General features: G+C 40.6%; 1 protein-coding gene across 1 annotated transcript in view; it reads left to right on the top strand.

The window, feature by feature from the left end:
* Positions 1–24,666, top strand: part of COL24A1 (collagen type XXIV alpha 1 chain) — a 162,682-nt gene that overhangs the window by 110,754 nt on the left and 27,262 nt on the right. Inside the window, exons 30-45 of the mRNA XM_064147936.1 lie at positions 66–110; positions 227–271; positions 1,555–1,608; positions 6,999–7,052; positions 7,988–8,041; positions 8,263–8,316; positions 9,511–9,564; positions 10,152–10,259; positions 13,309–13,362; positions 13,794–13,901; positions 14,926–14,979; positions 15,739–15,792; positions 17,308–17,364; positions 21,106–21,159; positions 22,179–22,232; positions 22,334–22,387. Coding sequence (XP_064004006.1) covers positions 66–110; positions 227–271; positions 1,555–1,608; positions 6,999–7,052; positions 7,988–8,041; positions 8,263–8,316; positions 9,511–9,564; positions 10,152–10,259; positions 13,309–13,362; positions 13,794–13,901; positions 14,926–14,979; positions 15,739–15,792; positions 17,308–17,364; positions 21,106–21,159; positions 22,179–22,232; positions 22,334–22,387 — 957 coding nt within the window. The remainder of the gene's footprint in view (positions 1–65; positions 111–226; positions 272–1,554; positions 1,609–6,998; positions 7,053–7,987; positions 8,042–8,262; positions 8,317–9,510; positions 9,565–10,151; positions 10,260–13,308; positions 13,363–13,793; positions 13,902–14,925; positions 14,980–15,738; positions 15,793–17,307; positions 17,365–21,105; positions 21,160–22,178; positions 22,233–22,333; positions 22,388–24,666) is intronic.

The following is a 24,666-nucleotide window of genomic DNA, read 5'->3' as shown; positions in this document are numbered from 1 at the left end:
AGCAAGTCTATGCAGCTTACCCTGAGAATGCACACACAATTCACACACTGTTGGTTATTTATCAGGGAGAAAGAGGCAATCCAGGAAAGAAAGGAGTTCCTGGACTCATTGTAAGTATTGGAGCTGATCTCTGTAGTAAGTCTTAACAAAGTTACTACTGAGTTCCGAGCCGTTTATGGAAATTATCTGAAGCAAGCACTGTCTTTCAATTCTTCTCTCTGACCAGGGTAAAGCTGGAAATCCTGGAGAAAGAGGTGATCAGGGTGCACTCGTGAGTATGAAATTCTCTAGCAGTTCTACCAAAAAAAAACCTCTAAAAACAAACCCCCACAAAACCTCATGTGTTGTTTCACACTCAGATACGAGGGAGTTTCTCTACTCTAGAGCACCTGGAAAACTCAGAATGGTTTGCACTTATTCTCACAAAGAATCGGGAATGGAAGTGAGAATAATTATGAATGTGCACCTGTCTGTGACAGGAGTAAGTGTTTTCATGGATGGTGGTCCACAGGATAGACTATGATAGCAAATTGCAGAAGAAACAACCATTGTAGTTAGTAGGAGGTATCCTGGAAGAAACTTTCTTTTTTTTTTTTACTTTATTGTGATTTCAAGGGAGAAGGTCATTGCAACTGAGAAAAATAATTCTTGGTAGTTGTTAGAATAGATGTATGCTTTCAGCATTGGGGTAAATGTAGAGACATGGATTAAATGTCTATCTGTCATGTATAGGAGAACATTTCTCCCTTCAGGGCTTCTTCCAATGGAAATCTGATGTGCAATTTGAGATGTTATTTTAAAAATACAAATTATATTGGATGTCCAGTAAAGAAGGAAGCAGAAAAGCAGAAACAAAGCATTAGTGATGGTGATTTTGTGCTGAAATTAAGACTCAAAATGTTGATTGCCATTGTACTTCTTTTGCTGCTTCCGCTCAGAGGTAGGAGTTTGTTGCCTCTTATTTTTGACACGATGAATTTCCATTTCCTTTTCATTAGGACTTGGAAGTATATTTATATATACAGAAATGAATGAAGCAGAACCTAATTAGGTTGACAGTATGGCAATTGCATTTATTGCAAAGTCCAAGATACTGCTACAGGGAGTACAAGATACAAGTAGAGTTTCTCAGAGTCTGAGACAGATAAGCTATGAGCCACACTGAGCAGAAAGGGAGCTGTGAACCTTACTGGTCATCTTAAATACAGTTTGTAGGGTAGGAAACAAGCCATTGTATTTAGGCCCGTTTTGCACACACAAAGCAGCACATGAGTCCATGGAGAATGATGAGAAATTGGCAAATAGAAGTCAGTTAAGATCCTTGTCTGTGTAGAAGAAACTGAGGAAGATTTTTTTCCAGGGCTTCCTCACCTGCCACAGGAGATAGTGATGTGCCAATGCATGTCAACGAGTAGAAAAGGCTGCACATATTTCTTGGCTGTTTCTGAGCAAGTTATGGAGTGAGCAGAAGTAGAAGAGGAAGTGGTTTTTTCATGGAATATGAATAACCTTGTTTCCACTTATTTTTTTTTTATTACTATTTTACTTTTCCAGGGTTTACTTGGGCCTCCTGGAACCACAGGAGACAGAGGACCAATGGGAGAGCCAGTAAGTTGATCCTCATACAGGCTTAAAATATTTTCCACATATTATGCTGAATTCCCTGGTAAATCAGGCATTGTTTTACCAAGCTTCAGTATTGCCAGCTGGGGTTAGATAGGAAATGCAGAGTAATTGTTCCAAAACCGTAGGGCTGGAGTCTTCCTCTCTTGCTTCATGTAACTTACTCCTAAAGAGACATGTTAATCATGTAAGGCTGGAGTCTTCCTCTCTTGCTTCATGTAACTTATTCATAAAGAGACATGTTAATCATGTAGGGCTGGAGTCTTCCTCTCTTGCTTCGTGTCACTTACTCATAAAGAGACATGTTAATCATGTAAGGCTGGAGTCTTCCTCTCTTGCTTCATGTAACTTGTTCATAAAGAGACATGTTAATCATGTAGGGCTGGAGTCTTCCTCTCTTGCTTCGTGTAACTTATTCATAAAGAGACATGTTAATCATGTAGGGCTGGAGTCTTCCTCTCTTGCTTCGTGTAACTTATTCATAAAGAGACATGTTAATCATGTAGGGCTGGAGTCTTCCTCTCTTGCTTAGTGTAACTTACTCCTAAAGAGACTTGTTAATCATGCTAGGAAGCACTGTAGTAAGAACACAGGAGGTTCCACCTTGTGGTGATTTGGCCCAAACCCCATACACAGCTCAACATGGGGAGACACATCTTTATGATAGTTTGGGTGTTACTCACCCCCCACACTTAAGAAAATCACCCAGCCTAGATGCAGCCAAGGTGGAAATTAGAATGAAGCTTTATATTGACAGCTTAGCACAATACATTACAATATATACAGCTATATATGGCAATATACAAGTTAAAAAGGTAATGCAGAAACACAGCAGCCCTCCCAGAAACCAGAGTCCCCAGGAGGGGCTCCCAACCACCCTTCCACCTCCTTTCCACCCCTCTACCTTATCTCAGACTTTGTGTTATGTTCAAGGTGAGTTTGGAGAATCAGCCAGGGCGACTAGGAAGCAGAAGGATTAGTTACACAGACAGCAGGTTAGAAAGAGAGGTGCAGGCAGCCAGAGCCAGAGAGCAATTGTGTTATCTGTATTTATGCTCTTGTTTTTATACGTCTCAGCAAGCCTATGAGTGAAGTAGACATCACCATTGTTTCCTTTTCACAGCCTATAATCTAATTCTTCTCACCATAATATTCCAGCTAGCTTCAAACTAGCGCCAGTGAGGGTGATGGAGCACTGAAACAGGCTGCCCAGAAAGGTTGTAGAGTCTCCTTCTCTGCAGACTTTAAAAACCAGCCTGGCTGCATTCTTGTGCAGCCTGACCTAGGCAGTCCAACTTCAACAGCATGGTCAGACCTGATGATCTCTGGAGGTCCTGTCCAACCCCTAACATTCTGTGATACTGTGAGGTGCTCAACATAAAAGATCATGACAGGATCTGGACTGCAATGTTCCTTGGCTTTACACTGCATTGAGGTAGTCATCTACATTATGGGTTGTGTGAATATATGTGCCAATACAGATACTAGTGGTATGTTTTTTCAAGCAGATTTTAGGATAGTTAAGAGGAAACTCAGGGACCATGTCATTTGACAGGTTAAATTTTCAACAACAAAAAGGAGACTGTTAAAATAAACCTCTGACATTTCCTCTGCTGAATGGATTCTTGTTTTGATTGTTACTATTTCAAAGCCATGCTTACTTTTATGTGGCTAATATTGTAACAGAAGATCATGCAGAATCACAAAGTGCTGCAAGATGTAGCCATGACAAGAATAATATTGCATCACTATTACTGGGAGTAAATCAGGTTACATAAATACAGTGAAAGAGTGTATGCTGTCCTGGGGAAATTTCAGAGAAAGTAAAGGTGTCCAAAACTGTGCTTTCATCGCTTCTGAAAAGTTATTTTGCACATGAAATGACATATAGTTAGTTTAAATCTCATATAAACTGTTCATAGAATCATAGAATCAATCAACCAGGTTGGAAGAGACCTCCAAAATCATCCAGGCCAACCTATCACCCAGCCCTAGCCAGTCAACTATACCATGGCACTAAGTGCCTCAGCCAGGCTTTTCTTCAACACCTCCAGGGATAATGACTCCACCTCCCTGGGCAGCCCATTCCAATGGCAAATCACTCTCTTTGGGAAGAACTTCCTCCTAACATCCAGCACATTGATATAAAGTATATTATTTCTACTAGTTACTGATATTTCTAATGGTATTACATATAATTTCTACTAAACCATAGGCTGGCATGCTTGCCATTGCATGTCTGGGGGGGGGTAGAAAAATAACAGGGTTGGTTTTTTTTTGGTAACTTTTCTTTTGTCTATAATTGCCTGCTTAACTGGAGTTGCCAGCTGTAGGAGTGGCAAAATATTTCAACAGAAAATGTATTTTCCTAGAATTATTGTATTCCTGTCACTTTGTCTCTTTTTATTTTATGTAATCTTGATGTTGTGACACCTGAGAGCCTTACAGTGCAAGGCCTATACTTAAAATTCCTGCCACTTCATGGCCAAGTCTGAATTTTCATATACATAGAATGACTATCAGCCTTCTCTAATCTAAGTGGTCCTCTCTTGAGCAATTTACATTTCTGTTGTGCTCGTCATCACAGGACCTGTGTGTACAGTGTAGAAGAAGAACTTATCCTGAAAGGAACAGGGTACCTTTTCTTAAAAGTGCTGGAAGAGTAAAGTGTCTTTGAAAAGTGGTCTGTGGAGTTAGAAAGAAGTAATGAGAATGGAGTTTTTTAGACTGGAGAAGAGGAAGCTCAAGAGTGACCTCATTGCTGTCTACTACTACATGAGGAGAGGTTGTAGCCAGGTGAGGTTGGTCTCTTCTCCCAGGCAACCAGCAACAGAACAAGGGGACATAGTCTCAAGTTGTGCTGGGGTAGGTCTAGGCTGGATGTTAGGAGGAAGTTGTTGCCAGAGAGAGTGATTGGCATTGGAATGGGCTGCCCAGGGAGGTGGTGGAATCGCTGTCTCTGGAGATGTTCAAGCAAAACCTGGCTGAGGCACTTAGTGCCATGGTCTAGTTGACTGGCTAGGGCTGGGTGATAGGTTGGACTGGATGATCCTGGAGGTATCTTCCAACCTGGTTGATTCTGTGTTACTAAATGTATGGCTTAGTTTTTAATGGCACAGCCAATCAGCTTGATTTCATCTTCCGTTGGCTCGCTGTACTCTTGTCCCTGGTGTCCAAGTGCTTGCATCTTTTAGTGGTAGCATAAAATTTATTCCCCAGATCTTTATGATGAATAACCTAAAACCAAAACTTCTTGGAGATGTGTGATGGTTTGGGTGTCCCCCACCCCCCCACACTTTAGAAATCACCCAGACTAGTCTCAGCCGGCTCTGGGAATGTAAATGAAGCTATTTATTTACAGCTAGCACAATATACAAGCAGATATTTACAGTATATACAGTTATAGACAGAAATATACAAGGTAAAAGTAATACAGAAACACAACTCCCCTCCCTGAAACCTGAGTCCCCAGGAGGGGCTCTCAACCACCCCTGCACCTTCCCCCTGCCCCTCCCAACCTTACCCCAGTCCTAAAGAAGAATAGAGGTTCAGCCAAGAGGTTAAGAAGCAAAGGTGAGTGGAAGGTGAGGTTAGGGAGATGCTGCTCAGTCAGTGCCCAGACAGAGAGTGAGTCAAAATGGTGAGAGTGTTATTGTGCTAGTTTGAAGCAAGCTAGAATGTTTTGGTACAAGAACTAGATAATGGGCAGTGAAATGAAAACAATTGATGTCAACTTCTCTCACAGTCTCGCTGAGAGCTCTGGGAAGAAGAAGTAAACATTCTCCATTTTGTCTCTCACTCTTGCTTTTGCCTTAGACCTGGTCACATCTCATTAACCCTGCTCCTACTAACCTTGCTCCCTAACCTCTTGGCTGCACCTCTCTTCTTCCTGAGAACTGGGGTAAGGTTGAGAGGGCCGGGGGGAGGTGTTGGGGTGGTTTGAGAGCCCCTCCTGGGGACTCAGGTTTCTGGGAGGGGAGTTGTGTGTGTTTTTGTTTCTTCTTCAGCAAGACTCTGAGGGGAGTAGACATCACCACTGTTTTCCTTTCACAGCCTGTGATCTAGTTCTTCTCACCAAAACATTCTACCCTGCTTCAAACTAGCACAGGATGCTAGTTAGGTAATGAGAGGACTAGGGGGAATGGAGCAAAACTGGAGGTGGGGAGATTCAGACTGGACATGAGGAGGAAGTTCTTCACCATGAGAGTGGTGAGAGCCTGGAATGGGTAGCCCAGGGAGGTGGGAGATACCTCATCCCTGGAGGTGTTTAAGGCCAGGCTGGATGAGGCTGTGGCCAGAGTGTCCCTGGCCATGGCAGGGGGGTTGGAACTTAGATTATCCTTGTGGTCTCTTCCAACCCTGACTGATTCTACGATTCTATATATGCATCTCCTGAAATCCTCTTACTATACTGTTTACATTATTGTTCCAAGGGGAGAATGTTACTCGCATTATTACTGCCAAGTCATCAGGAAGAGCAAAACCATATGCATAATCTCTAAGAGGAAGTGAAAAAAAGTATTTGCCTGAAATGCTTCTCTCATAAATATGGGTAGCAGCATCTTTCTTTTGCAGCAGAATAATGTAATCAACAAAATGTCTGGAGCTTAGAATGTGCTTAAACATAGATGAGTCCTAAAGAGGTAAATGGATATGAACTTTATGAAAGTTCAAGGACTGGGTACATCCAGAAGGTTGATTTATCCTGGCAAATCAGCTGTATGCTATGGAATCAGCTCTAAGATGTTATAGACAACCCCAGTGCACAAATCCCTGTCCGTGAGCAAAGATGGACAATCTAATCAGTGCAGAGAACTTGAGCATGCTGCTTAGGAAGATGCCTACGTGTTACCACAGTAAATGTATTATATATGGCAGGGCTTATAAGAAAATGCACATAGTGTAGTCACTAATATTACCAAAAAGGGTCCAGTCCATTACACTTCAGTGGTTGTCCTGTATAAACATTGCTAAATCCATAGTGAAGCATACAGTAGTTGTTTTCAGTTAATTCCACACCAGACTGTAGGCTTTTCCACAAAGCAAACCAGACAGTCTAACAAACCTTAATTAAACAAAGTCTCAGTTAATCAAGAGGAGAGCTTAGTTTAGATAATAATTTACTTTTGGTCTAAGAGAAAAGACATCTGTGCTATTATTTGAAATCTGTTATTTCAGTGTGTCAAGATTGGCAGTGAGGTCTTCCATACTGTATGCCATCATGTACTTACACTTGGCTTTAGGAGTGAAGACAATGAAATACACTTCTTTATGCCAGGTGGAAAAATTCGGAGGAGACTATGCAATGTCGAGACTATACAGCATAATTTAAAGTTAATTGAATGATGCATATATAAAATTCTGTTTAATACCAGGGTCCAAGAGGACAACCAGGTGATGCTGGCCCTATTGGAGAAATAGGGTTTGAGGTGAGCTTTTAACCTTTTGTATAGCAATTACAAACAGTCAAGCAACTGAATAAGCTTGGGAAATCTGTGTAGAAACTATGGGGTCTGTTTACTACAGCTGACTTCAATATTGCAAGCTGCTGAGAGATTCTCCTACTTAAAGCTACTAAAATAAAAAAAAGGAAAAGTTTCAAATAACTTTGGGCTTACATTTGTGATATCTGCACTTAAAATGTGCAAATACTCTGTTTTTTCTTTTTACAAACAGTAGAACAGCATTAATCATTTGTCCTTGCAAATGGTAGGTGAAAACAAGCAGCTGCAGGCAGTCTTCTTTTGCTTCTGTATTTTCACTTTGTTTTTGATATCTCTTTGAAAGAAGTAAGACAGAATGTATTAGGCACATTTGCAGTGAAGTAGCTGAGGGATGAGCTCACATAGAACAGGAGAGATTTGTTTTATTCAAAGAAATGTGCTTCTGCAGTCATCCAAAATCCAGCTTTCTGACTGCCTATTTAAAAAAGGTTTAAATGCAAACTTTACAAGAAGCAGTCTGCTACCATTAACTCTTCGAGGGCTGAAGACTCTAAAAAGGCCTTTGTTCTTCAAAGGCTATATCTACTTGGCTCCAAGCCTAAACCATCAGATTTACAAAAGATAGATGATTGCTCAACCTGCTAGTAATTTATGGTGGAAGATACAGGCTTAGTGTTACTGCTGAGTCTTCAATACATTCCTGACCCATAGCATGATTCCTGAGCTCCTCCTGTAATCTCCTTTCTTTTCTTTTGTTTGGCTGTAGTGAGAACAAAGAACTATGTTTTAGTATGATTTTTCATACAGGCATCATTCCTCATGTCTCGTGCCATTTTTCTGCTTCAATTTTGGCTATATTATTTGGTGTTGCAAAATTATCATTGGTGATCACATGCAACAATAGCTCTTGTACCATGCAGGGACCTCCTGGCCCTGAAGGAGAACCTGGCTTGCAAGGAGAACCAGGCACAAAGGTAAATGTGGAAATCATTTTCTTGTGTTGTTTAAATTTTCAATTCTCATAAAAGCAGAGCAAATCAGAGTGATCTGACTCACTAGACAAGTAGGTAGTGATAGAGGAAATAAACCAGTAAGAAATATTATTATCATGATTACTACATTATCTGTAAACCCCATCAACGTTAGGAATACAGTCATTGAAATCCAGTGATTTATTTTTGTTGTGATATTTTAGGGAGACACTGGACCTGCTGGGAAGGCTGGAGAACCAGGCATCCAAGGTTTAAGGGTATGCTATGGATACAAACCTTCTTCCAAAAAGGAAAAATCGTTATGAATGCAGCTTGAGAAATCTTGGTTTGTTGGAAGAATGCAATAGGAAACTATTTTCTGATACCTTTAAAAAATAATATGATTTTTAGCAAGTTAAAAAGGATAACGATTATAGTGTTGACATATTTTTAAGTGTCCCATGTCACTGAAAGACACAAGCAAGTGGTTTGAGGATGAAAATAAATCCAAGGGGTGTCTAGCCCAGTTGTTAAGATGATAGCATGCAATAATTCTCTGAATGGATACCCAGTCCAGGTGAGATAATGGGAACAGTAGAGTCTCAGCAGAGGAGGATGTAGGCCATCTAAAGGGTACCACCATCTAAAGCACCTGATTCATATCTGGATCATTTAGCACTCATTTTACGATGCAGTCGTGCCCTTTCTTCCTGTGCTTTCTTACTCCCCTTCTCTGACCAAAACAGTTGCCTACTTTGAAGGCTGATAAGAACTTTCAAAGTGCTAGAAAAGGCTTTATCCAGGCTACCCTTAAAAGAGCATAAACTCTGTCCTTTTTTGAGACTTAAGTCTTACGATCTTTTCCTCCTGCCCAAAATCTTCAGCAAGGTGCATTACACAGTTTTTACTGTCTACACCAAAAGCCTCAAGCTGCCAGTGTCTTTACCTGTGAAAGACAAATATTCTAAAAGGCCAAGGTGCCAATACTGCTGGTGAATTATTAGTTTTCACTAAACGTACCGATGTAGCAGGTATCTGCATAAAGCATATTCAAGATAGAATAGGTGTATTTTTGAGGTTACTGTAACTACACATTTAATACTCTGCAACCAAAACATCTCAGTGCCACTGTTCCAATCCCCAGTGTTGTATGGACATAGTATTGCCTCTTTTTTCTAACAGTGATCATTAATGTTTTCTTGTCTTTGAGATCCACAGAACTGCGACTATCATTGTGAATCAGTGGCAAACTAAGACAAATAAATTATAACAGCAGTATAAAAGTTGTCCAAAAAGGCAATAAACCTTGATCTGCATTCTTCCAAGGCAATATTTCTATGCTGAGAAATTTAGAATCATAGAATCAACCAGGTTGGAAGAGACCTCCAAGATCATCCAGTCCAACCTATCACCCAGCCCTATCCAATCAACTAGGCAATAATATTGTTTCAAACTTTTCCTTTCTCTGTAAGGGTGAACCAGGACCTCCAGGAGAAGATGGTGTTCAAGGAAAAGATGGCTCAAAGGTACACCCAGTTTTTGTAGCAGGTGTAAAGCAGCCAATTAGCTTAGGATGCAAATCTCTTTTTTTTCTTCTTATTTCACTGGGTCAACAGAACCTAGCTGAGTGCACTTAGTTTTAACATAGGAGGCCCTGTACGTTGTAGGCTTTCCTCTGCAGTTTAGGCATGAACTGTCCCACTAGGGCTTGAAATTGGACAGCTTAACAGAGAAATGCAAGCTGGAGAGCTGAGTACAGCTTATTTCCGTGATGGCTGTCCTGTTGGAGAAGGCATTGAATCAGGGCTGTGCCAGGGACCATGGCAGATTCCAAGACAGGAGTTGTCACAGAGTACATTCTCAGGTAGTTGCTGATGGATGAGGCAGAATCTGTCTGTAAGAGTGTATAAATAAAACTGAAAGGGTTTTCCCCTAACGTGTTGCCTAGTCTGAATGTGACTGGTGAGATTTACATCAGTTTTATTGTGCTTTTTGTCAGATTTGAAGAGTCAGGATCCATTTTTCCCTGGAATTAATAAATCTGTAGCAGCAGCTTGAGTAACATTTTGTTGTTGGTTTGGGTCTTTTTGAATCTGTTTTTGCTTTGTTTTAGGGAGACCCTGGAGACCATGGACTCTTTGGAGAAGGTGGCGAAAAAGGAGACATGGGGTTACCAGGACTTGCTGGACCTCCTGGTGAGCCTGGCATAATGGGCATTCCTGTAAGTGTTTTTACATTTAAGGGCAGGTTTTGTTCATTTGCTTTTTGTCATCTATTTTATTTGAAATTCTGTTTTCTTCTTTTAGTTTTCATTTTCTGGTTTTCCATTGCGATTACAGAAGACATTGTTAAATTATCTTGCCTCCCTTTTCTATGTGATTTAGCTTTTCAGAGTTGGTAGAGAGAGGAGACAAATGTTCTTCCTATCTTCAGTCTGGAACCTCTTGGCAGATGGTGATTTATCATCACTTGTAATCTAGACTCATACACCACACAAACTGGAGCCTCTTCCTTCATATCTGTCTCTCCAGACAACCGCCTGTCATTAGTCTCTATCCTCACCTTCATCTGGAGACAGAGGAATCTGAAAGGATTAGATCATTCTTTAAATTGTAAAAACACCCAAACTGACTAGGTGCATATATAAACATAAGTTGTGCTGTGAGATCTTTTATTACTTTGTGTTACTTTCCTTACTCCTGACTTGGTTTAGTATTCCAGGGCTATCTGGCTTTTAGTTTAGATGAAAAGTTCCTTGAGGCAAAAGAGCAGCTTGTAAATGATGACGCAGCTTAGAGCACACAAGATATGACTGAAATAGAAGATTTTGTGCTGATGTTCTTACCACATACATGCTTAGCTTGGTTAACAACAAAAGGAAGATCTACAAACGTTTCTAGAAACATCTAGGGATGTTCCCAGTTACAAAATTATTGCAGCACAAACATGAACTATGCAAAATTTCTTAAGCATCAGTGTGGATTGCAGCACCTTCTCTTCTAAGGAATGCAAAGCAGGTCAGAAGTGACTTAAAACCAGTATCACGTGATAAGATATCAGATAATCCAAGTTATTTGTGCTGATGATTCCTGATCAGTTGCATGTCTTTTCTTAACAATGGTCTTCTACACTGTCGCCAATATGTTGTTAAACACGATATTATGGATCTTGCTCATCTTGCACTGGAACTGACTTCCAGGTATGAGAGTCTATATTGCTGGGCAGCACTGCTTCAAATGATAATTCTGTGCTGTCACGTCATGGGGACCTTCTTTTCTCACCTTGTCAAGCACCCTGTGATGAGGCATATGCTATAAAAAGTATGGAGAGAAAATAAAGAATATCATGATTTCCTTTCATCCCTAAAAGATGTTTATTCCTTGACTAACTTCATTTTGGTGCCTCAGGGAGGAGCTGTATAAACATACCATGGGAGTACCAGTGGACATATACAACTGAAACAGAGATTGCAGATGGAGAGAAATGCCAGTAGCCATAGAGAAATAGACAAGCACTGGGACGTGTAGTTAACACTGTTAGACCAGTTCACGTCTGTGTTCTGGCATCACTCCCGGCAGCTAAAGTCCATCTATAAAATCTATTTTTCTGAAATTTTATGCAACTTCTTAATGTGAACTAATATTTTCCAAAGTAAGTACATAGTCTCAACTCAGACATCAGGTTCTTGTACCAAAAATCATCACGTTCTCATTTGCAGTCCTCTGGCTGCCTTCTCTTTAGCTCTTCTGCAGTGATGCAGTTTGAATAAACATCAGTCGGAGGGCCAGCTGTCAGTGGCTGTGAGCACTGTCCCCTCTGTCCTCTAACCATTAGCGTTACAATCTGTCCTCTTTAGTTCTGTGATCTTCACAGTGAACTACTCTCCTAGTGAAGGAAAAAAAAAACCCACCTGATATGATACAGAGCAATTTTTGGTCCTAACACGGCAATATCACCTTGACTTTTTATTTTCCTCTCTCTGTTTTGGATTGGCAGTTCTGGAAAAGCATGGAAGTTTCCTAGACTGTAATTGTCATAAACCAGCTCAGCCTTAGCATATCTACATTGTATGTAATTATACTCGTACACAGTAAACAACATCAGCGGTGCCGCTGTGCCTCAGTGAGACAGGAGGGTCTGGCAATTCAGTGTTTAGAAGGATGTGGTTAGTGGGTGATTTTCCACGTTTGTCTTCCATGCATTCCAAAGGCGGCTGCAGAGCTGCCTCCCTCCCCACTCCTACTCCCTGGCATCTGGGAGTGATCACGTTTTAGTTTGACCTCGTTCTAGGGATGCGGACAGACCGTAACATCTTGGTCCAAGCATGGAAATTAGTCCTATAATCAATTGTCTGAGGGTTTTATTTGAAGTGAGAGCAATACTACATTTTCCTTTCACAGTATCACAGTATCATCAGGGTTGGAAGAGACCTCACAGATCATCAAGTCCAACCCTTTACAACAGAGCTCAAGGCCAGACCATGGCACCAAGTGCCACGTCCAACCTTGCCTTGAAGTGCCCCAGGGACGGCGACTCCACCACCTCCCCGGGCAGCCCATTCCAGTGAAGTTTACAAAGCAACAAATAAGTTTCACGAATCAGCTTCAACTGTATTTACCCTGGCTTATCACCACAATGACTCAAAAAATCCAAATATGTCTCCCTTTATCCAAAACTGAGGCTAAATTACCTCCTCTAACTCACAGAATTTTTGGGTAAATTGAAACAGGTGAGCAGCCCTTGGGGATGGTTGTTTTTTTAAAGACCTAGAGGACAGCAGAGCTGTAGCTCCAAAGTACCCTTCACCTGCAGCAGCACACCCTTACCAAGAGGCAGGCAATGTTAGGCACCACCACTTACTGAGTTAGGTCTCTGCTCTGCAAGTTGTCAGAGTCCTACACTTGACAGCCTAAAGATTTTCTTAGTTTACCTCTGCTTATGTATTGTATTTCTCTACATCCTATGATTGTCTTGAAGCAGTTTTATTCCTGAAGTAGTATTTTCTATGTGGACAAGATTTAATTGTTTCCCCCACACACACTATTTTCAGTGCATTTTCACAGGTCTTTTGGTAAGTCATTCTTGATGCTTGTTTCTGCTGTAACTTCAAATAACCCTACTAACTTGCTCACAGCCACCATTAATGAGATTTTTTTTTCCTCCCACTTCTCTGCATTACAAAAGCTTACTTAGTTATCCAATTTGGAGCACAGTTTAAATATTTCCAAGCTTCCCTTATTCATTTCTTTTTCTCTCTAATAAATGTACAGGGCCCTGAAGGAACACCAGGAAATCCAGGTCAGAGGGGCCGTTCAGGAAAGAAGGTAGCATTTTTCATACTCCAAATTCTCTTCCTTGTATTTGAAACTCGAATTTACATTACAAAATTACTCCATTGATCCAAGTCTATTCCTGGTTTATGTCATGCTTCAAGCCAGTTATGTTTCTTGCCAGCCACGGCAATTAGAATTGTCGTCATTCCACCATCAGTAACATTTAGGACCTTAGGAAACTGACATGGTTTTGCAACTCGGAACAGTTTCTGCTGCTATTAATTCTGGCTAAAACAAAACAACCTAATAGGCTTCAGTAGAGAGGGCTTTTTCACTGCAGAGTCCTGAGTTCAGACACTCTAAGTACTGCAGTATATGTCATATGCAGATTAAATACTATTAAATAATGATGTTACTCTGGTTAATCATAAACTGTGTTTTGAAACAGTTCTAGTCTCTTCATATTCTTAATAACCTAACAGGGTGAAAAGGGGCAGCTTGGACCTCCTGGAGAAATTGGACCTACTGGAGAGACTGGCCAGCCTGGAGAAACTGGTCCCAAAGGTGCAAGAGGAACTCGAGGTCCCTTGGTTTGTACAAAACATGCTTATTTAAGAGATTGTGTATTTCTGGTTTAGCAAAATCACAGCCCTCCATGGGAAGAGGCAAGTCACAGCTATAGCATTTATGCATCAGAATATGACCCATGCACCTTTCCAGACAGAAACCTGTCGTGGACTTGGAAGGAGTCACCTCATGCTCTGCTCAGGTTCTGAATCTCAGAAGAGCAGGATGGCAGAGCATGCCATGAAGTACTCATGCCTGACAATCCAAATATACCCATGTGTAGTCTGACTGCTGTGCCCATTTCTTAAAACTTTTCAGTTCCAAGAAGAGAAATCATGAGGTTTGCTATTACTTAAAACAAACATTTAGGCATGGCCAAAAAAATGCTTTCAAATGAGGACTGCAAACTCTTTTGAATGAGAACCTGATCCAACGCTAACTGAATTAGGTGTATTTCCATTACTTTTGAGTTCCTGTCTTCACAAGCACACAAAGGTTGCACACTCATGTGCAGCCTCCACACGAGTGAGGCAATGTGTAGTTGATTGGATAGGGCTGAGTGATAGGTTGGTCTGGATGATCTTGGAGTTCTCTTCCAACCTGGTTGATTCTGTGATTCTATGATCTCTGCACTGCTCTAGGACCCTGTCATGTTGCCACTGAAGGCAGCACTGTGTCCCTGCACATGTGCAGTACAGCAGTAAAGTAACTAATTGTCAATATTTTCAAGAGAGGACTTCAACTTCTTAAAGTGAGGACCACCCTCAGCTTCTGTTGGCATATTTAGCCTTCATAAACAGTTTTCCTCCACACCTCTGAAAGTTCAGATCATTTTGCTCTTAGTTACGCACAGGGATGATTATGTTAGAACTGAAATTGCCACAGAACAGGGAAAAGCCCAGCATTCTTTACCAAAGGAAATTGGATCTAACAAGAAAATTGTCTGTACTTCTCAAATCTTAATATTTAAGATTTTTCTAAGTGATGTTATTGTAACATTTTGCAGTGGAACTCGTTTTACTGTCGCTGATTTATCACATTTAACAGGGACACCTAGGAGGAATGGGACCTGAGGGAGAGTCAGGAATTCCAGGCTATGGGGTGAGTTTTTTATTACATTAGTAAATAAACACATCCCTAAGTAAGTTTGTGGTAGCCCAAAGAATTTCAGATATGGGTATCTGCATCTAGAACACACAAATGTCTTTAAGAGGCTCAGATACATCTGTTTATGTGACACGTGATAATGTTAGCCGTATGCAGTGTCTACTAGCAGTTGTTTTTTGCCACAGGTTTGCAAACCTTCTTTGGCTGAGGTATCTCTCTGTGAATAAAGTTTATATGAAACTGCTACAGCTCCTTATTATAAACAGAGTTCAGCAAACACCATGACCTTTGCTTACTGTCTGGCCAGGCAGAACAGTAAAGCAGTAAACAGAAATTGATTGAATGAGCTTAGTTAAGGACATCATCAAGATATTGTGGCCTTTGCTGAAAAGTAATTATAATCATCATCGTAGATAGACTGAGTCCAGCTCTTATGGACCAGACTGCCATATCTTTCATTCTGAACAAAAATTGCCACGAGTTGCCCTGGGCCCAAAGTGAGAAGCAGCCAAGATCTCCTCACCTGCCCCAAGCTCTGCCAGAATGTTTGGTTGCCCACTGTGTACAGAGCTTTTCATGCACGTAATACGTTTTCTGCCTGGGCTGGTTAATTTTCAGCTGCATCACTACTTAGCGTTATTAGCAAGCAGCTAAAAAAAAATAATAGTAACAAGCAACTAAAAGAAAGTTTGGAATCAATTAGTTCTTTGGTTATTTGTTTTGGAACTAAGTTTTGTTTTGTTTCTTCTCTAGGGTCACCAGGGTCCTCCAGGGCCCTCAGGGTCCCCAGGACCCAAAGGAGAAAAGGTATGAAGACAGTCTTTGCTGTTACAGTTTGAGCAATTATAAAGTGAGATGTTAGTGCATGCTCTCTGTTTTTCACCAGATGCAACAAAGCCACTGGTTGCAATATTTATCAGTATTGTAGAGAATGTGGAAAGAAATTCCAAAGTGGGGAAATCAGTGATTCAGAGACAGAGTTCTTAATTAGACATCTGAAATTTGTCACATTTTAAAACACAAGGTACCCACTGTAAGAAACACCAGAGAGCACCACTGGCCTTAGTGAACAATGCTGACAGTAATAGTGTGAAACAAGCTAAGCATTTACCTAACTTTAAGCCTGTGAGTACACTCATAGATTTTGCTGGAAGTACAGCTAATATGGACAAAGGTCTGTGCTTAGTATAAAATGTTAGAGGTAGGATGTTACCTCAGTGCTGCCATTTCAGTGTCAAGTTCATGAATTCTTTTAAGCCTCAAACCCTCCAAATAGGTTTGTATGCTGACTGAAGTCTGTGTGACCTCAAGCAGGCACAGGGATTCCCTTCATGAAGATCGGTTTGGAAATGCACCTGGCTGAGAAATACATTCTTATATTGGTGCCAGTATTGAAATGAATACTGCTAGTAGACAATTAATGGTTGATGTTATAAATAGGTTCTGATAGCATTTTAGGAAACAATAACTGAAAATGCAGTTGTTTGGTGTCTGGCTTGCTTGGTTGCTACTGAAAAAACACTTTGATGTGTATCTGGAAACCCTTAATCATATTTAAAATGTGAGCCTCTCAGCATTAGGTTCAGAGGAAATGGTCTCAAGTTGCATAAGAGAAGGCTTAGTGCAGATATTAGAAGAAACTTCTCTGAAATAATTACCAGACACTGGAATAGGCTCCCAAAGGAGGTGACTGAATCCCCATCCCTAGAGGTGTTTAAAAGGCACATAGATGTGGTCCTAAGGGACAGCTTAGCACCAGACTTCGTAGATAATGGTTGGGCTTGATGATCTTAGAGGTCTTTTCTAACCACAACAATTGTATGAAATATTGCTAAGTAGCATCTGGAAAAGATAACTTTGTGTCTATTGGTTTGGATGGCAGTTGTTTCATATTTGCATTTAATAGAATTCAGGCTTAGTCTTCTGTGCACTCGTTTGTCTATATTTAGTATGTTGCCCAAAACAGTGGAAGAAGATTTCTTTTATCCTCTATTATATATTCTGTTTATCCTTTTTTCCATTAAATAAATAAATTAATATATGGACTTTTTTCAACCACTTAAGTATTTGTATATAGATATGTCTTTTCCAGAGAGAAACTACTTAGCCTTGGTTTTGTCCTAAATGTCTTTGGGACATTTAGGTGCGTATTAAAATGAAGTTGCCATTTTAAATGTAACAAAACCAGAAGCATCATTTTCACTTTTAGCATCTATAATAATGTGCTGTATGGGTGTTTATTAGCATTTGAATGTGTGTGCATTGTAGACAAGGTTGAATCTCCATATTCTTTTTTTTTTTTAATGCTTATCATTGTTTTAGGGTTACCCAGGAGAAGACAATACAGTCCTTGGACCACCTGGGCCCATAGGTGAACCAGTAGGTCTTTCTTTCTCAAAAAAAATTATGTTAGTGCCTCTCAAGACAAGAGGAAATGCAAATTCTTTCTGATACTCTAAATCATTGTCTCAGTAGTCAGTACTTGCACAAAAATGTAGAATGATAGTCCTTGAATCAGTAATCCCTCGCTGAAAAAGGCAGTCACATGCTCTTTCCTGCTTAAGTCTATGTGCCCTGCATTAAATTACACTAATGCCATTAGTCTATGTTTAGGTCAGCACATTTTGGAACAGAATTTTGCCCTCTCTGTTTATCATGAATTATACTTAATTGCTTTACTAACCAGAAACACGTTTTGACTTATTTCATTATCACTACAAAGTTAATTTAGCTGATTTAGAGAGTGGAGTTTTGTAACTAAAAAACTAAAATGTTTTTAACTTCGTTCATATGTTGGATATTTCTTTGCAGAAATTATGAATATGTCCAAAAAACAAAAATTCCTTCTCAAAATCTTATTAAACAGCATTTCATGTTCAGACTTTGATTGCTCCAGAAGTAATGCTTGTGCAGCCTACTTCTCTTTGCTATTTCATCTTCTTATTTATACTTTGTCTCCTCAAAAGGCAGGGCTATAAACCCCTGAATGTAACTGAAAGCAGAGTCTGGACTAGATTCTTAATTGTGGTAATGCATGAGATAAGAGAATCCAGCCAATTCAGTTGTAGACAGACTGTCTCTCTAAAGCTGAGTGCTCAAATATGGTAAGCAGGACATTTCCACCTCGTGGATTCCCTCTAGGAAATGTGCCACAAGGATCCTGAAGCATTGGAGAGTATACAGGCAGTCACATAGTATTATCTGTAAGTGAATATGCTCTAGAAGTGGATAATCTATTAGTTTGCAAACTGTAAATCACTAACTGCAGTTAGTGATGCCTGGCCAATTTTTCATGATGTGCCTTAAGACAGGTAAGAAAAAGGCAGTCTCTTACTATTTCATCTAATGATTGACTGGATGTATTTTGGAAAACCATCATTTTTATGGTCATGATTCCCTATCCCATAGTTTTTCCTGTAACTGACATTTGGACCATTTGATGCATTGAGAATTAAAACTATAGGGGAAAATTTCATATCTTGTGGGACTGGAGTAAGGATCTTTTCCTAACGTACTACTAGTGAGGTGTCTGAATGCAGCAGGATGAACCATGACTCACAGAAATCTATTCCTTCTGCTCCTGTGCAGTTCTCATGTGTGAGTGTGATGGTTTGGGAGTTACCTGCCCCCCTACTCAGTGCAATCACCCAGACTAGACTCAGCCGGCTGGAAGTTAAGGAATGAATCTATATTTACAGCTTAGCACAATTTACAAGCATACATATACACAATATTTATAGTTACATACAAGTTAAAAGTAATACAGAAACACAATACTCCTCCCAGAAAAAAATCAGACTTCAGGAGGCTCTTGACCCAAACATCCTCCCTTTTTCTCTCCCTTCAGAAATAACCAGATCAATCCCCATATATCTCATGTCATAAATCTGGAGAGATCTGAGGTGAGATGTCAAAAAAACTACAAGGAGGTTAGAGGGAAAAGGGTTAGGTCAGATTAAAGAGCTAAGGCAGATAAAACCACACAGACCAGACTGACAGAGAGAAGGAGAAGAACTGAGCAGTGTGTGAGAAGTGAGTGTCTTATCCATATTTGGACTAGTAGCATTTCTCAGCAGAAGAATGAATAATACAGGGTACTGTTGTGGGGTTTTGTTTTTCTTTCTTCTCACAGCTAAGGATATAATTTCTCTCAGTAAAATATTCCAGTTAGCCTCAAACCAGTACAATCCAACCCTTCTATATCACTCAGAGTTTTGCTGAGAGCTATCTGTCTAAAACAATATATTTACAATAATGAATATATCAAGTTCAGTTAACACTTTGTTCTGGCTATCTTGCATGTAGGTGATTCAAAAGCTCAGAAAACAGGAAAGAGTTTATCTCCTCACAGATGAGATGAGAGCAGGGACTTCCAGGTGACATTGGGTTCGTGCTCATGTACTGTAGATTCTCTCATAGATTCTGTCTTTGGGTGCCAGGTAATACCTGGAACAGAAAACTCCTAACAGCTTGTATTGCACACTTTGAATTTAAACTCTCTCAGCTGAAGTTAGATTTCTCTGTGGAATACACTGAATTTCACCATTCTCCTGCATTACCCAGTAGGTGTGACCAGGACCTTCAGCAGTCACCACCCCTCGGACAGGTTTCCCTTCACCCAAAGGACAAAACACTGAAACAGTTTTTCCTAACAGATTCTTTTCAAGTACAACATTAACTTTATCACCATCCACTGTACCAAATCTGATTGTGCAGGTCCTGCTCTCTTTACTGAACCTCTACTATTTACCAACCAGGTAGCTTGTGCTAAATGTTTGTCCCAGTTTTTCAGAGTTCCACCCCCCATGGCTTTTAGGGTGGTTTTCAGCAAACCGTTGTAGCGCTCAATCTTCCCTGAAGCTGGTGCATAGTAGGGTATGTGATAGATCCATTCAATACCATGCTCTTTGGCCCAGTTTTCACAAGATTGTTCTTGAAATGAGTGCCATTGTCTGACTCGATTCTCTCTGGAGTTCCATGTCTCCACAAGATTTGTCTCTCCAAACCAACAATGGTGTTACGTGCAGTAGCATGTGGAACTGGATAGGTTTCCAACCATCCAGTACTGGCCTCTACCATCGTCAGCACATACTGCTTGCCAGAACGAGATCGAGGTAAAGTGATGTAGTCAATCTGCCAGGCTTCACCATACTTGTACTTTGACCATCTCTCACCATACCATAAGGGCTAGATTAAGCCTGCTTAATGGCAGCACAAATGTCACAGTCATGGATGACTTGGGTGATAGCGTCCATGGACAAGTCAATTGACCTATCGCGAGCCCATCGGTATGTTGCATCTCTGCCTTGATGTCCAGACGAATCAAGGGCCCATTGAGCTAAGAACAGTTCACCTCGGTGTTTCCAGTCAAGGTCAAGATCAGAGTTTGTATCAACTTGATACATCTTAGCAGCTTGATCTGCCTGCTGGTTGTGTTGGTGTATCAATGTCCTGCCATAGATCAGCACACAAATAGGCTTTTCTTTCTTCTACCAACTATTCTTCTTCCAGTCTTTCAGCCATCCCCATAGAGCATTGGCTACTATCCATGAGTCAGTGTAGAGGTAAAGGATAGGCCAATTTTCATGTTCAGCCACATCAAGAGCAAGTTGGACAGCTTTTACCTCAGTGAATTGACTGGATTTACCTCCTCCATCTCTCACATAACTCTCCTGGTAGAACTCCAGACTGATGACTTCCATCTCGCTTGTTCCTAACAAGACAACAGGAACCATCTGTGAGCAAAGCACTCTTCCTGATGAGAGAGATCACCATAAGGAGGAGCTTCTTTGGCACGGGTTACTTTCTCCTCTGGATGTTTTGTACAGTCTGTGCCTTCTGGCCAGTTGGTGATCACCTCCACCAGACCAGGACAATCAAGATTACCCATTCATGCTTGTTGGGTTATCAAAGCCATCCACTTAGGCCAGGTTGCCTGTGTGTTCTTAGGAACAAAAATCATGTTAATTCCTTTAGACAATCTAGCTTCAATATTTGTAAACCTCAGTTCTGTCTCACTGGTTAGTCTTCCTTGAGAGAAATCCCAGCTTGCTTTCAGTACTTCACTGCACCATTTTTTCAGTTCAAGTATTACATTTTGCTCCTTGTTTTTCTCTCCAGGGTCCTAGTGGTGAACGTGGAGATAGAGGAGAACCTGGTGATGAGGGTTACAAGGTAATGCCTCTTGCTCACTGTTCTTTTTCTTTGAACATGGCATGCTGTGCATGTATACAGAGAAATGTAGCAGAAGGGTCATCGTCTCTCACAGGTGTGCAGAGATACACTTGGTGATGCCTCACTGATGAGTATTTAGAACTCATTAAAGCATCTTTCATATGAGGAGAAGAGATCTGGGACTCGTGCTGAAGAAGTGAACATTTGGATGATCTTACTGTGTATAAATACTTAATGGGATGAAATGAAGATGAAGAAGCCAGGCTTCTCTCAGTAGTGTGTAGTGACAGGACAAGAGGCAAAGGGCAAAATTACAACACATTAAATTCCTTTTGAACAGAAGAAAATGTTTTTGTTTTTTTGCTGTGAAGGTGACTGAGCAACAGAACAGGCTGCCCAGAGAGGTTGTGGAGTCTTCATCTACAAAACTACTCAAAACCTTACTGGATATGATCCCAAACAAACCTTTATACCTCACCCTGAATGAGAAGCAGGGATTGCGTTAGATGATCTCCTGGGATCCCTTTCACCCTAAACAGTTCTGTGATGCTGAATCATGTTTTTTCCTCTGAGATTTAAGCACTATTTCTCTGTGAATCTAATAATAATTAGTTGTATTCAGTCTTTGAGCATACACAAATTGGATGGCAGCTCAGGCTAACTGCTGATGCGTTTGGCTGAAACACAGAAGAAACTGTCCTTGACACAGCATGTTCTGTGTGCCTTACACAGGTAATACAGGAGACACAAATCAAAGAATTAAATATGATCTGTTCTTGCAGAAGTGCAGACATATTTAAACAATATGTAATTCTCACATGAATTTGGAGTGGAGAATTTAAAGAAGAAAAATTCCCTACAATCTGATTTTAGGAGTGAGCATACATTATCTAGGTCACATCAGTGAAGCTGGGGCCATCCAGCACCTCCTAAAGTGGGCTTTACAGGAAAATCTATAGCTCACTGAGCATGACATTCTGAGTTATATGTATTTCTATTAATATACTTTCTCTTCTTAGGGTCATATAGGGCTTCCAGGACTTAGAGGACCTACTGGACAACAGGGGCCTCCAGTAAGTGTTTCAAACAAGTGAGATTTCTGGACATTGAAAATGCATTTTCATCTGCATCTAAATGATTCATTTTATTTATTTAATATATGTTCTTTCTAAAGGGAGAGCCAGGTGAATTGGGAGAGCAAGGAGCAAAAGGAGAAAGAGGTTCAGAAGTAAGTAGGAAAAAAACTAAAGCAAAACTGACTTCATTGGGATTTGTGTATTTCACTGTTCACTGGCTTGTGAAACTGTTCTATAAGGCTAGAACTGTGTTTGGGTTTACTTTGCATACTGGCAGGGACAACAAAAGTACAGAATCTAAAACTGCACAATGATCTGGGGTACTAAATATGTGTTATTTGGTAGGTAAGTGGTTTTAATTTGGAATGGTATAAAGCATTTTGAGAGGCACTTTTGGAAATATTTGAATCATATTAAATTACATCCTTATATGGACTTCTTGTGGCAACCTGGCTCTGAAAGACACCCAGGAACTTACTGCTCTGATCTCCAAACAAAGCCACCTGGTACTGTGCTGCACTGAGTTTTCAGAGACCTAGAAATAAGGAATTTGCTACAGAATAGTAGAGGAATAATGACAGAGCAAGTCACAACAAAGATAAAAGATTAAATATTTTCCTTTAGAAAGAATAATTCATCTTGTATTTTATATTCCCCTATGGGGTGAATCTCATTGGCTTTCCAGATTTCAAAAGATTTCTTACAATACAAATTACCATTGGCAATTTTAATGAGGTATTTTGTCTGAGAAGTTCCATAGTGGTATTGGAGTTTTCTAGGTAAATACAAGAATCTGCAGTAAATTAGGCATGAAAATGTAATGTGAAGATGCTGTCAGCATGTACTGTAGCCATGGACTGATGTATTGCCTTTAAAAAGCTGCCCACAGCATAGGATAAAATCTGTTGTTCCTCTGCCTTTCTGTTGAAGAACATTTTATTTGTATTGCAAATGCTCCTCAAATTAAAACTACCATTTAGAATCATAGAATCAACCAGGTTGGAAGAGACCTCCAAAATCATCCAGTCCAACCTAGCACCCAGCCCTATCCAGACAACTAAACCATGGCACTAAGTACCTCAGCCAGTCTGCTTTTTTAACACTTCCAGGGACAGTGCCTCCACCACCTCCCTGGGCAGCCCATTCCAATGCCAATCACTCTCTCTGGGAAGAACTTCCTCCTGACATCCAGCCTATACTTCCCCTGGTGCAACTTGAGACTGTGTCCCTTTGTTCTTTGTTAGGAGGAAGTTCTTCCCAGAGAGAGTGATTTCCCATTGGAATGGGCTGCCCAGGGAGGTGGTGGAGGCACCGTCCCTGGAGGTCTTCAAGCAAAGACTGGCTGAGGCACTTAGTGCCATGGTCTAGTTGATTGGATAGGGCTGGGTGCTAGGTTGGACTGGATGATCTTGGAGGTCTCTTCCAACCTGGTTGATTCTATGATTCTATGATTCTATTGGTGGTTGTATGGGAGAAGAGGCCACCCCCCTCCTGGCTACAATGTCCCTTCAGGTAGTTGTAGACAGCAATGAGGTCACCCCTGAGCCTCCTCTTCTCCAGGCTAAACAACCCCAGCTCCCTCAGCCTCTCCACGTAGGGTTTGTGTTCCAGGCCATTTGTTCCAGTTCCATTTGCAAACGTGGAACCAATATCCAGCCTGGAGCAGCATGTAAGAAGCTAAAGACTCACACAAAAATGTTGATAGTGAAAACACTCCTACAGTCTCGTCTCTGGTAGGATGACTGGTGCTGCTATAGGAAGTATTACAAAGCTGATCCATAAACTGCAGAGCTTTATTAGCTGAGTTTATTTTACATGCATTCAGAAATTTTAATGAGAGCAGGATAAAGTTCTATGAATATACATGTTCCAGTCCTGATGAGTGGACTTTTTTATGCCCTTCTTAAGGAAAAAGGCATTAAATTAAGCTATAGAACAAACCTTTGCTGACTTTATCATCTTTATATTAAATATAAGCCATTTACACTAACAACAACTGTAGCTTCTCACTTGATTGCATATTATGTAACATTGCAGCATAGTAGTTCACTAAGAACAGTGTTTAAAGTAATTAATCCAGAAAATCTTAGAAACCTTTTTCTACTTGTTCTATGCTAACAAGCTGTGCTCTTGTCCCTGGTGTCCAAGTGCTTGCATCTTTTAGTGGTAGGATAAAATTCATTCCATAGATCTTTGTGATGAATATCCTAAAACCAAAACATCTTGGAGATGCTAGTCAGGTAATGACAGGACTAGGGGAAATGGAGTAAAGTGGGAGGTGGGGAGATTGAGAGTGGACATGAGGAGTCAATTCTTCAGCATGAGAGTGGTGAGAGCCTGGAATGGGTTGCCCAGGGAGGCGGTTGAGGCCCCATCCCTGGAGGTGTTTAAGGCCAGACTGGATGAGGCTGTGGCCAGCCTGATCTAGGGT

This window comes from Pogoniulus pusillus, chromosome 8, assembly GCF_015220805.1.
Source record: "Pogoniulus pusillus isolate bPogPus1 chromosome 8, bPogPus1.pri, whole genome shotgun sequence".
Classification (NCBI taxonomy): domain Eukaryota; kingdom Metazoa; phylum Chordata; class Aves; order Piciformes; family Lybiidae; genus Pogoniulus; species Pogoniulus pusillus.
This window is presented reverse-complemented; position numbering and strand designations above follow the sequence as displayed.